We start from the raw sequence: 13,611 nt of genomic DNA, 5'->3' as shown, positions 1-13,611 counted from the left end.
AAACTCTCATTTGGACCTTGAACCGTTTGGTTAACATTGAAGTCCATTATATGGAGAAAAATCCTGGAATGTTTTCATCAAAAACCTTAATTTCTTTTCGACTGAAGAAAGAAAGACATGGATATCTTGGATGACATGGGGGTGAGTAAATTATCAGGAAACGTTTTTTTTTTTTTAAGTGAACTAATCCTTTAAGAACAACACTAATACTCATTGCAAAACTTGGGGGGAAGTTCACTTCCATGTATCCCAACCTTAACCACACTCAGTAATCCCATGTTTGTTTCAAGGTCATTCTCTCTAAGGGCGGAGGCTCATACCTTTAGTATAAAAGCACCAGACACCTTGTTCATTTCACTTACTAAAACAAAGGTAAGTCAGTTTCACTTGGCATTTTCAGATATCCTTCCATTTCCATTTTGTATTTTCCGAGACCAAAATGTCCTGCTTTAATTACATTGTAGGAGAACTCAGTACAAACATTTTGTTGTGTAAATCTACAACTACAAAGGATGGCTGATAGCAAAAGCAAGTAGCTTTTTTTTATCAAACAGAAAACAATACCAGGCATCACTGTGATCTTTCCAGCCTTTAAACATGTTCAATGTTTTTTTTCCCCAGTGGTTTTGTCCCAGTGTAGCCCGACGTTTGTAGAAGAGCTTCTCCCGGCTGCTGAAAAGACAGCGCTTCTCTACCGTCTCTCGTACCTGGGCCTGGCCAGCTTCCCCAGCCTGGAGAGACTCATCCGCAGTCGCGCTGTGGAAACCCAGCTTCTGTTCGGATCATCGGATGCAACCATGTTGAAAGTACTGTTTCAGACTTTCTCTTGACTTCAGTATTTTCATCTCTGTCTGTTAGCTAGAGATGTAGCTAAGTTAGTCTCCCTTACCTGACATTTTAGGTAAAATCTTTTATATCCTCAGATGTTTTAAACATCAACTTGGTTTGATATGCTTCTTATAAAGTTTATAACATTTTTATAACTTTCAACTTTGAACTTACATTATAATAAGAACAGTTAGGAGCATTTCAGATACATTTACATGACAAATACAGGCAATAAGATTGCTCAACGTGATGTTACAGCGTGTCTCGTCCTTCTCACAGTGTATTTTGACCAGTGAGAACCTGGTTCAGTCGCTGTTACCAATGCTGGCGAGCGCTATGGAGAAAAATAAGCCGGCTTTGGCAGTCCAATTCCTAGGGAAAGCACGAGTCTGGATCAAAGACATTATCACTGATGTGGACAGGATAGTGGAAAAGTAAGAACATTTTCATCATGAAAACACATTTCAAAAACACCTTGAGCTGTTCTACTAATTTCACTGTATAATTTCTTAAACAATGTATAGGTATGAGTTGCACAACAAAGATTTAGCATCGTCCACCTGTGATGTTGTCAATGAAAAAAGAGAGGCAGAGAAAAAGATTACTGAACAAGACCAAATGTTGAAGCAGGCTGAAAAAACCCTGAATGATCTGAAATCTGAACTCCAAAAAACCACACGAGAGCTCGATGAAACGGAGAAAAAGATCAACAGCAAAATTCAAGAGATTCAAGCATTTGCCAGATCCATAACCACAACGAGAAGAGGCCTCGGCATCTTCGCTGCCATCGTTCCCTTCGTCCACCTAATCGATAAAAGCATTTCTAATGCTGTGCGTGACCCTGAAAATGTTGCACGCATGGAGGCTCTTGAAGCGGAGCTGAATCACCTCCTCGCTGAAAAGACCACTCTCAGACAGAAGGAGTGGCAGGTCCAAGTCAAGGTCATCGATGGCCAGATGAATGTTGCCAGAGCCAGTTTTGAACAGAGTGAGTCTGTTTTCTTTCACGTTCAACTCATGTCCTTCTTAACACTGTGCCAAGATTCAATGTAGTTGTGTCTTGTTGAAACGTTTATTTCCCTTCTACAGACTCCATACCCGACCCCATCCATCTAAAGGATATTCAGAGTGGCTTGACCAAGATTCAGGCCATTATGATTCAGCTCAAAAACTTCTGGGAGAGTGTTGCTCAGATGCTGGACTACCTGGAACAGGTCTTTGGTGGAGAAGCTCTTATTGAAGACCTTGCTGAACTAAAAGAGGAATTTCTACTGTCAATCAAAACAGCTAAAGAGGTAAAATTAATGTTTACACTGTTCAAAACATTTTCAGTAAGATTTACATGATTTATTTTCTTTGTCCCCAAAGGGAAACCTTAAAGGAGTAGTTAACTTTTAAAAAAAACTTTCATCCAAGATGTCCGTGTCTTTCTTTCTTCAGTCGATAAGAAATTAAGGTTCCCTTTCGTCAGAAGTGACGGAGAATGGGGGTTTCGCATGAAAGCCAATCCTCTTCGAGTGTTTAACAACGAGCCAATGGCATGCAATGCCTTGGGGCTGCGGAAATTTGCATAGCGTACTCCGCCCTACTCCGTGAGTATAAAAGGAGGAAGTGAACGCCACCGCAGTATGTTTTCGCTTCGGAGCCAAGAGAACTCTTCACTCCTAAAGCCATTCTCACTGATCCAAAGACTCTTCGAGACGAGCGTCCTCTTCAGTGTTGGTGTGACGGCGGTACCCAGCGAGATTCTGCATCGCCTGCGATCTAAGCAGTGGTCTGCCAGACTTTGCGCTTCTCCCTGGTCGCCTCAGCGCTGAAAGAGTGAATTCCCTCTCATTGAAAGAGCTGCACGAGGCACGTCTTTTTAAAGATGTCTCGCCCGTGTTCTTCTGGGTGCGGCGATTCATGTCATCTTCTGATGGTCACGATCGCTGTTCTGCATGCCTGGGGGGCAACGAAGGTGGCGGCTCGCTCCGTTGGTCAGGTGATGGCCACTAGTGTGGTCCAGGAGCGCCATCTCTGGCTAAACCTTGCAGATACACGGGATCCCGAGCGGACTCGTCTGCTCGCTGCCCCGTTATCTCAGGTTGGCCTTTTCGGCGGTGCAGTCGAGGACTTCGCCCAGCAGTTCTCGACTGCCCAGAAGCAGACGGAGGCGATCAAACATATTCTGCCCCGACGGCCAGCTGCTGCCTCCACCCGGCCGTCGATACAGACGCCTCCCTCTGCTCGCCGCCGAGGACGCCCCCCTGCGGCTCCCCTCCCATGCGGCCCCAGCAGCAGCCTTCACCCGGGCCGCGGCGCGGAGGAGGCCGTAGGCAGGCGGCACAGCCCCCTCAGGCCGCATGCCCCGCTAAACGCCAGGCTAAGCGACGTTCCTAATGGGAGCTGCTCAGTGATGAAGTCGAGTTTTTCCCAGGAGGCGGTAGCAGGCCCCCTCCTTCCCCCGGTGGAGGGCCGGGGGAGAATCTTTTGTTCTCAGCTCCCCGCTGCTCACCCACGGGTTTTTGGGCCTCCACTGTGCATCCGGGCGGGGTAACTCCTGCGCGCATGCCAGTCGACCCGCCTCGCTGCCCCTCTGGGGGGACGTCTGTGGTTCTCATGACCCCGCTGGTTCACTTCCTGGAAGCTTGGCTAGAGCTTCCCGGGCTGTCCCGCTGGGTCATCAGAACGATCAGATTCGGCTACGCGATTCAGTTCGCACGGTCTCCTCCCCGTTTCAGGGGAGTTCGCTCCACTATGGTCGGTGGCAATGCCCCGGTCATGAGAGCGGAGATTGCCACCCTGCTGGCGAAGGGTGCAATCAAAACGGTCCCTCCAGCCGAGATGAGGTCCGGGTTTTACAGCCCCTACTTCATTGTCCCCAAGAAGACCCGCGGGTTACGACCGATCCTGGATCTGCGCATTTTGAACCGTACTCTCCACCGACTACCGTTCAAAATGCTCACAGCCAAACGCATTTTCGAATGCGTTCGGCCTCAGGATTGGTTTGCAGCGATCGACCTGAAGGACGCGTACTTTCATGTCTCCATTTTGCCTCGACACAAACCGTTTCTTTGGTTTGCTTTCGAGGGCCAGGCATATCAGTACACGGTTCTCCCATTCGGGTTAGCACTGTCCCCTCGCGTCTTCACGAAGATCGTCGAGGCAGCCCTTGTTCCCCTTCGCGAACACGGGGTTCGCATCCTGAACTATCTCGACGACTGGCTGATACTGGCACACTCTCGAGAACAGGTTTGCGAACACAGAGACCTGGTGCTCCGGCACCTAGCCCGTCTGGGCCTTCGGGTCAACCGGGAAAAGAGCAAACTTTGCCCCGTGCAGAGGATCTCTTTTCTCGGCATGGAGATAGACTCGGTCGCCATGTCCGCGCAGCTCACGAGCGAGCGCGCGCACTCACTGCTGACTTGTCTTCGACAGTTCGAGGGCAAGAGTGCGGTTCCACTGAAACTGTTTCAGAGGCTCCTGGGGCATATGGCATCCGCGGCAACGCCGCTCGGTTTGCTTCATATGAGACCGCTTCAGCTGTGGCTTCGCGATCGAGTCCCGAGGTGGGCATGGCATCGCGGCTCGCTCCGAGTTCCAGTGACTCCAGCATGCCGCCGAACCTTCTTCCTGTGGTCGAACCTCAGCTTTTTGCGGGCTGGTGTCCCCCTTCAGCGAGTTTCCAGGCATCTCGTTGTCTCCACGGATGCATCCACCACGGGATGGGGTGCCATGTGCAATGGGCATGCAGCCGCGGGTTCCTGGACAGGACCCCAGCGCCTCATGCACATCAATTGCCTAAAGCTGCTGGCAGTACGTCTGGCCCTGCACCGCTTTCGAGCGTTGCTCAGGGGTCAACACGTACTTGTCCACTCGGACAACACGACTGCAGTAGCGTACATCAACCACCAGGGGGGGTCTACGCTCACGCCGGTTGTCGCAGCTCGCCCGCCACCTCTTGTTATGGAGTCAGAAGCACCTGAGGTCCCTTCGTGCAGTTTACATTCCAGGAGATCGGAACCTGGCAGCCGACGAGCTGTCACGGGTCCGCCCTATCTCCGGCGAATGGCGACTCCATCCCCAGACGGTCCAGCTGATTTGGGACCAGTTCGGGGTGGCACAGATAGACCTGTTCGCCTCCCGGGACTCGTCCCACTGCACCCAGTTTTATTCCCTGACCGACGGTACGCTCGGCACAGATGCACTGGCGCACAGCTGGCCGCGGGGCCCACGCTAGTATGCGTTTCCCCCAGTGAGCCTTCTTGCACGGGTGTTGTGCAAGATCAAGGAGGACGAGGAGCAGGTCTTGTTGGTAGCCCCTTATTGGCCCACCAAGACGTGGTTCTCTGAACTCATGCTCCTCGCGACAGCACCTCCTTGGCCTATTCCTCTGAGACAAGATCTACTCACTCAGAGACGGGGCACTCTGTGGCACCCTCGTCCCGAGCTCTGGAGACTGCACGTGTGGCTCCTTGACGGGACGAGGCAGGTTTGAGTTCGCTGCCACCTGCGGTGGCGGCAACCATCACTTCCGCTAGAGCGTCGTCCACGAGACACCTCTACGCGTTGAAGTGGAACCTCTTCGTCAGCTGGTGCTCTTCTCACGGAGAAGACCCCCGGAGATGTTCGATCAGTGTCGTGCTTTCCTTCCTGCAAGAAGGGTTGGAGCGCAGGCTGTCGCCCTCCACCCTTAAGGTTTAGGTCGCGGCCATTGCCGCCTCTCATGAAGCAGTAGAAGGTAAGTCCTTAGGAAAGCACGACCTGGTCATCAGGTTCCTGAGGGGAGCGAGGAGGCTACATCCGCCTCGTCCTCCCCTCGTACCCTCTTGGGACCTCTCTGTAGTTTTAAATGCTCTGCAGAGGCCTCCCTTTGAGCCTTTGCAATCGGTAGAGATAAAGTTTCTGTCCACGAAGACAGCACTCCTGGTTGCATTGGCCTCCATCAAGAGGGTGGGGGACCTGCACGTATTCTCCGTTGACGAAGCGTGCCTAGAGTTCGGGCCGGCTTACTCTCACGTGATCCTGAGACCTGAGACGGTTACGTGCCCAAGGTTCCCACCACTCCCTTCCGGGACCAGGTGGTGAACCTGCAAGCGCTGCCCCTGGAGGAGGCAGACCCAGCCTTGGCACTGCTCTGTCCGGTACGTGCTCTCCGCACCTATGTCGACAGAACGCAGTGTTTCAGGACCTCAGACCAGCTCTTTGTCTGTCATGGGGGGAGTCAGAAGGGAAGGGCTCTCTCAAAGCAAAGGCTGTCTCACTGGATTGTGGACGCCATTGCTTTGTCTTACCAGCAGCAAGGCCGTCCGTGCCCCCTTGGTGTGACGGCCCACTCAGAGTGTGGCCTCCTCTTGGGCTCTAGCGCACGGCGCCTCGCTAACAGACATTTGCAGAGCTGCAGGCTGGGCGACACCAAACACCTTCGCGAGATTTTATAATCTGCAAATTGAGCCGGTGTTCTCTCACGTACTCGCTTCCGCCAGTACTGGACCCGCTTAGGTGTCTTCGCTTGCTCGCCATTCCACTCCTCGGATTGGATAAGTGCGATATTTCCTCAGTGTCTTCCGTTGAAGCCTTGAGTCCTCCAGCACCGACGATGCGGGCACCACTGCTGTTGCTCTGGATGCCGGCTCGGTGCCTCCATGTGCACGGTTCCCTACGGTAACTGTCTCATGTGTTTATCCACTGTAAGCCTCTCTGAGCATGTGTCTTCCCTTGGCAAGCCATCTGCCACCCCTGGAGTTAAGTTTCTAGCCACCTGCGGTTGGTGCTCCAGTGATCTCCATATGTAGTCCCTATACGGCCATATGTGTATTGTAAGTACTCCTTCGGTAGGCATCTGGTAGCATGTCCCTCCCGGGATATGTTTCCCAGTGTACCTTGGTATTCCTGTGTCAAAGTAGGATCCCTGGTTATAAGCTATTCAGGGGTCCAGACTTTCGCAGGGCACTGGAAGACAGCTTGAAGATGGCGTGATGGCATTGACCCCCATTCTCCGTCACTTCTGACGTAACCTGAAGTGACTACGAAAGGGAACGTCTCGGTTACGGATGTAACCCTCGTTCCCTGAGTAGGGAACGGAGACGTTACGTCTCCCTGCCACTTCTGCTGTACCGCTGGGTAGACGCCTGAGTTCAGTCTTGGCTCCTCAGCGAAGACATACTGCGGTTGTGTTCACTTCCTCCTTTTATACTAACGGAGTAGGGCGGAGTACGCTATGCAAATTTCCGCAGCCCCAAGGCATTGCATGCCATTGGCTCGTTGTTAAATACTCGAAGAGGATTGGCTTTCATGCGAAACCCCCATTCTCCGTCACTTCTGACGTAATGTCAGAATGTTACGTAATGTTACATCCGTAACCGAGACGTTTTTGATGAAAACATTCCAGTATTTTCTCCATATAATGGACTTCAATGGGAACCAAACAGTTCAAGGTCCAAATGAGAGTTTCAGTGCAACTTCAAAGAGCTTTAAACGACACCAGACGATGAATAAGGGTCTTATCTAGCGAAATGATCACTCATTTAATAAATAAATAACAAAGTTTAAGTTTTATAAGCTCAAATGCTCGCCTTGCTCTGTTCTGTGATGAGCGTTCGTGACTCTCCTGTTCGAACTCGTTCATCAAAATGAACAAATCTTTTTTCAAGTCATTTCGATCATTTCGTTCGTTGAATTAACCAAATGACTTAAAAAAGATTTGTTCATTTTGATGAACGAGTTCGAACAGGAGAGTCGAGCAAGGCGAGCATTTGGGCTTATGAAACTTAAACTTTGTTATTTCTTTTTGAAATGGCCACTCGTTTTGCTAGATAAAACCCTTATTCATCGTCTGGAATTGTTTAAAGCCCTTTGAAGCTGCACTGAAATTATCTTGTGGACCTTGAGCAGTTTGGTTGCCATTGAAGTCCATTATATGGAGAAAATCCTGGAATGTTTTCATCAAAAACCTTAATTTCTTTTCGACTGAAGAAAGAAAGACATGGACATCTTGGATGACATGGGGCGGGGTGAGTACATTATCAGCAAAGGATTTTTTTTTTTAAAGTGAACTAATCCTTTAAGGGTTCCCCCATTTTGCCCAGGGTTCATCTTAAAGTCTAATCTGACTTGTAAATGTTGTAATTCCACAGGCTTGGAACAGTTTTGGTGCAGGCTGTAATAAAGCATCAGCCATCTTTAAGCTACAGATCAAAGATGCCTACAGGTTTCTGGAGGTCAGCCCTTCCTCTCTCTCCAAGGTGGAGTGGGAAAAGGAGTACGAAAGTGTGAAAAAGCAACTGGAGAAAATAGACCCACCACAAACTGTGACATCCTCGGCTACACCAGCCCTTTCTCAATGATCTCCAGAGCGTGACACGCACAAGTGTGTCATCCATATAGTTTTCTGTCTGATGATGCTGGTAACCTGGGATGATGACCTTTAGCCTTTTTAATACTGTACTAGTAAAGAAGTCTGTACTACCTTCCACTTAACACTCTTTATATACTCCTCGCCATACATGTCATCTCTTTATGAGCTCTTGCAAAAATACTCTAGTTGGATGGATAATGAATAAAAATGGATCAATTAAGTTTGATAACATCATTGACTTTTTTTGTTTTTGTTTCAAACAATCTTACATGTCTTAATTATTTGTATGTGTGAAGTCATAGATTTAAGTTTCAGCTACTTTAGATGTCACTGTGTTAAATATCTGCATACATGAGCCTATTCATTATCCAGTTTCCCAGAACAATGAGGGATGACTATAGCACAACCTTTATTCACTGGTATAGTGTCACACTGAACACGTGTTCTGCGCAACCGTGCTGGTATTAAAGGGATACTCCACTTTTTTTGGAAATAGGCTAATTTTACGACTCCCCCAGAGTTAAATAGTTAGTTAAGTTTTACCGTTTTTAAATCTATTCAGCCAGTTTTCTGATATTTAGAAGAATATCAGCAACCAGACAGTTTCAGTTGCAACTAAATGTACTTAACATGTAACAAAGGTATAGAGCAGCCTGTACTTACCAATTATAATTATGAACATAAATCGTTGCTGCTCACATGGGTTCAAACTGTTCTCTTACAGAGTATGCCTCTTTAAGATACACAAGTGTTTAGTTCTAGCTTGACTTCGTCATACTCATATTCTAGTGAGAATATGAGTCTGAAACTGCTTCATAGGGCTTTGATTATGAGGCGTGTGTTAACTGAACCAGGAAAAAAACCCTCTGCACTCAATTGGATAGTCGGTAGACCTACAACCAATCAGAGCAACGCAGTAAGGCAATTACTTTGCATTTCACAGTTGTCAACAGAACTTACTTATTTTAGAAGTTAAATAACGAGTGTTGCTACTTTTACTTACTCCTCCATGAGTGCGACCAAAGGAGAAACCACAACAACCACAGGCTTTTCATTACGTCCCATCTTCTAAGCGACCGTCAGAGCCAGCTGATAAGTTACACTTTTCCCGAATCACGTAGGAAGGACGTCAAAGATATCTTTCCGATCGACAAATGCCTTGACTGCAGTCATCTTTGACAAGCACTCTTTGATAACGTGATGATTACGTCCCTGCAGATCATCTGTCCATCATCGTATAAAGCCCGCCCTGGCAATTTGATTGGCCCGAACATCTTTTGCCTGATCATAATTACTCCTCAATGGATTGAGTCCAGACCGAACTTCCTGACCAGGCTAGTTTAGTTCGAAAATATCAACACAATGACTTACAATCTAATTGTCACAGACTAGAAGGACACAGATGGATGAGTATAACCAGGTTTATTGAGACAGGTGATATGGTCAGACAGCAGGTGAGTATTATAGAGAAAGTTCGGTAATGGAGCGGGAAACAGTCTGATAATGAATCTCTTATCTTGAGCAGGACTGGAAGACGGAGAGCTGTGGCAGCGGACGGATGACCAGAGGAAGACCGGGGACCAGGAGCGGATGAGGAGCAGACGGGGCAGAAGCAAGCGGGTAAGTATCCCTTAGCAAGTAGCAGTGTAGCGGGAGTCTGTAGCCGATGTGTCGACGAGACCAGACGGTGAGTGACTGTGAGGAGTGAGTTTATAAAGGGAGGATGATTGGGACGGTGATTGAAACGGACAGGTGACAGTGATTAGTATGCTGGGGAGCTGGAACGAGTGGGCGGAGTGAAGGTGTCTGGTGCTGACGCAGATGGATCCGTGACACTAATATGTCTAATCTAATATTGCGAGCTCACAGACAAAAACTAGCCAGTTCTGGGATAGTCAGAGGATGCAGTGCAAACTATTTTTGTCAGGGTCTGGGTCTCGTGTATAGGACCCGATGTTGAGATCCCTCAGTAAATGCGTACTTGAGGCACCAATGGGACTCCATGGGATGGTCACATGAGTGATGGCACCCTTTGTGTTATACAGACGGTGCTCTCCTTCGGTGAATGATGGAAACATCTTTACGAATGTCAACAACCAGCTCCTTTGTTTTAGAGGGGTTGAGGTCAAGACAGTTCTGCTTGCACTACTCTGCAAAGAGTTCCATCTCGGTCTGTAGCTCTCGTAGTGAATTAGTGGTGTCCATGATCACAGCGTCATCTGAATATTTAGTGTATGTAATACCGGGGTTATTGCTCCTACAGTCGTTAGTGTATTGTGTAATCAAAACTGGTGAGATTACAGAGCCTTGTGGTGCTCCAGTGGAGACTGTCTTAGACGAACTGAGATGACCACTGACTCGAACCCTCTGGTGTCTATCTGTCAGAAAAGAGGATCCATAAGATAAGATGAGGGTTTACGTCCATTTGGAGCAGTTTTTATCCCATCAGGTGGGGTTGCACTGTATTAGAAATCCACATTTTGTCGAGAAATCCACAAAAAACAGTCTGATGAATGACCTGGGATTCTCAAGATGGGAATAAGTGTCATGCAGCAGTGTAAGTATGGCATTATAAACACCTCTGTGTGGTTTGTATGCAAACTGAAGGGTTTGCCTTCAATTACTTGAGCTGAACCGTCACCAAACAACTCAAAATCTGTTTCTTTTACTTCACTCGTAGGTGTGTACGTAAGCGAAACAAAATCGTGAGTTATTTCTCCTTCATCCTCTAACAAAACTTCAGTCATAGCAGATATCATACATAAGAATGGGTTCAAGAACTGATTTTCCTGCTGAAGACAAAAGCTCAGCTAAAACTCAGCATAAAGCAATAAAGTCCTGTCTAAACATGTTTCCCTCATCCCCGCTCCCCCTTGGTCAAGTCACCAAAACTCCATGAATGCCTATATCTCATAGATGATGTATCTTGTGAATTTATTGATTTTGCTTTTCATGTTTGGTATCATTTTAAGTGTCTCAGTGTGATTGGTAAAAGGGTCTTAATTTCATTGCAGTCATTGGTCATAGGGGAGAGATTAAAAACTTATCAGAGAATCCTGTCCTCCTCCATGGGTGTTTTCCTCCCCCCGAGACCATGTGTTTAACCCTAGGGTAGACGAATTGACCCAAACAATTGACCCCTTTTGTCTTGGTATTTAAGGCTGGGCATTCTTTGCTTGAAAGGTAAAAAGGAAAGATAAAGATCATTCTTACCTCAATCCAACAGGTTCTGGTTGACAGGTGGACTATTGAGTGTCAATAGGTGTTTGATGGTCTTGTGGAAAAGTTAAGATCTCCTCCTGTGTTGGGGTACATCAATCCTTGTTTGCAGTGATTCCCAAACCTGTCCTGGAGGACCACCAACACTGCACGTTTTCTTTGTCTCCCTAATCAAAACAAATGTGCAGTGTTGGTGGTCCTCCAGGACAGGTTTGGGAACCACTGACCTTTTGCATACAGATGCTTGTGCTGCACATCTCAGGGCAGCTTTTTTACCAGGAACAGTCAGCAAGGACACATGAGAGCAATGTTCCCTCTAAGCTCTGCGCTTGCACTTCTGAAGCCGCGGCCACGCAGAAAAGATTAAAATGCCACGCAGAGGACTGACGCGGATGTGTGGGGTAATCTATTTGATTGTTGTTTAAGTGAGAAATAATTTCAGTGCTCTTGTCAACAGCTGTAGAGTAAAAACTGGTGACTGCAGTTTACAGCTTTCATAGAAACAGAATGATGTGAGCATGTGTGATTGGCAGTGAGTCCTGTGTGCGGACAAAATAGCTCTATACGAGAGGCAACGAGAAACAAAAAGACATCATAAAATCACATCATAATGTTTTTAGAAGAGTGGTTTGATTAAAGTGGTGGAAATAACGGTTGATGGACACAGAACAGTTACAGTTGACCCTTCACTAAGCCCCGCCTAGTTACTGTTACTACGCCTATAAAGCTTTCGCGGCTGGCACATCTATTATAGTGTGTATGCACCGTTGTCAGACATTCCCATTGAGATATTTCCCAGTGAAATATCTGAGAGAGCAAGACAAAAGGGTCTGCAGTATTCCATTCGAGGGATATGTTCACGACATAATATGCAACCGATTAGAGAATTATTTCTTAAAAATTGAAGCTAAAGCCTAACGTTATAGTCCCAGCGCAAGCAGCAGCGCCATACGCTGACCATTCAAATGAGAAACACAAATTGAGGAACAGCTATGCTCGTGCACAGCAGGGTATGTGAAAATAATCCTAATAATTATAAATCAAACAGCTTATCCATAAATATTGTGGAATAACACTAATACCGGGAGAGCCGCGATCGGATTGGGTTAAAGTTAGTCAGGGGTAGTAGGATGTTGATTAACAAAATGCTGAAATATATTTAAAAGTATGACAGTGAGCCTTTGTCTTGTCTTTAATCGTAAAACTTGTTTTTGTTAACCACTGTTTTGTTGTCGACATTTACCGGTAGTTGTGAATGTGTCGCCCACTGCTTGATCACACCCATCATTTCTCCCCTTGGCTTTTTCTGGAAGGAAAACAATTCCTCTCCCCTGACCAAACTTTGAGGATACTGGGTATCAGATTTCCACAATCCATTCGCACAATGCTTCAGCATGTTTCCCACGCTCGAAAGCTTGCCAGACCTCCTGCGCATAGTTATGGTTGCTAAGACACGATTGGCCAGTGGCGGTTTTCGAGTGTGGCTTAGCGAAGGGTTAATTACACACCCACCCGCTTGAAGTCAAAATACATCATTGGTTTAAATAGATGTTTTTGTGTGTGTGTGTTACGAACTGCTACGAGGCTTGTAGATGAAGATCCAAATGCAGCTTAAATTGAGATTAGTCATACAGGCAGGGTCGAGAATCAGCAGACAGGACAATGGAGAATACACAGTGGGAATCCAAGAAACAGGCAAAGGTCAGGGCAGGCAGCTATAATTAAAATCCAAGAACAATCCAAAGTCAAAAACAGAAAAACAAACACGGGAAACCGCTCGGAAATGCAGACACAGTACAACAAGACTTCGCAAACAGTGAATGTGAACACAAGGTATATATAGACAGACTAAAGGCGGGCACACACTGTGCGATGTCTGTGTGATTTCAGCAAGGTACCTACTCACACTGAACGAGTAAATCGCATGCGATGCAAAGCCAAAGTTCAGGATTTATGTGCTCACACTGTACGGTCCGATCGTCGAGCTGCGACTTCACTGCTCACACTATACGTGTAATATCTGGGATAACCCCCTGGATTGCGCCTATTTACGTGTATGTATCCAGAGATATTGTCAAAACAAGCATCTGCTATCAGTATCAAGATGATTTAGTATTTTCAATTTATGCATTTAATTATTATTAGTATTATATTATCATTATTAGGGGAGGCCTATAGGCTAATTTTACTTTTAAATTGATCCGCTATTATAATTAATTTGCCAC

General features: G+C 47.0%; 1 protein-coding gene across 1 annotated transcript; it reads left to right on the top strand.

Annotated features, from left to right (window-relative positions):
• The first annotated feature begins 217 nt into the window (after nucleotides 1–217).
• On the top strand, nucleotides 218–8,398 carry LOC120480184 (uncharacterized). The gene is made up of 7 exons (XM_039673161.2): nucleotides 218–372; nucleotides 465–528; nucleotides 622–806; nucleotides 1,108–1,262; nucleotides 1,353–1,816; nucleotides 1,918–2,123; nucleotides 7,947–8,398. The coding sequence occupies exons 1-7, from the start codon at nucleotides 277–279 to the stop codon at nucleotides 8,154–8,156; spliced, it is 1,380 nt and encodes a 459-aa protein (XP_039529095.2). The 5' UTR covers nucleotides 218–276; the 3' UTR covers nucleotides 8,157–8,398.
• The last annotated feature ends 5,213 nt before the right edge of the window (nucleotides 8,399–13,611 follow it).

Source organism: Pimephales promelas, chromosome 24 (genome assembly GCF_988280905.1).
Source record: "Pimephales promelas chromosome 24, fPimPro1.hap1.1, whole genome shotgun sequence".
NCBI classification, from domain to species: Eukaryota; Metazoa; Chordata; class Actinopteri; order Cypriniformes; family Leuciscidae; genus Pimephales; species Pimephales promelas.
The sequence above is the reverse complement of the archived record's forward strand: the minus strand, read 5'-3'. Positions and strand labels throughout refer to the sequence as shown.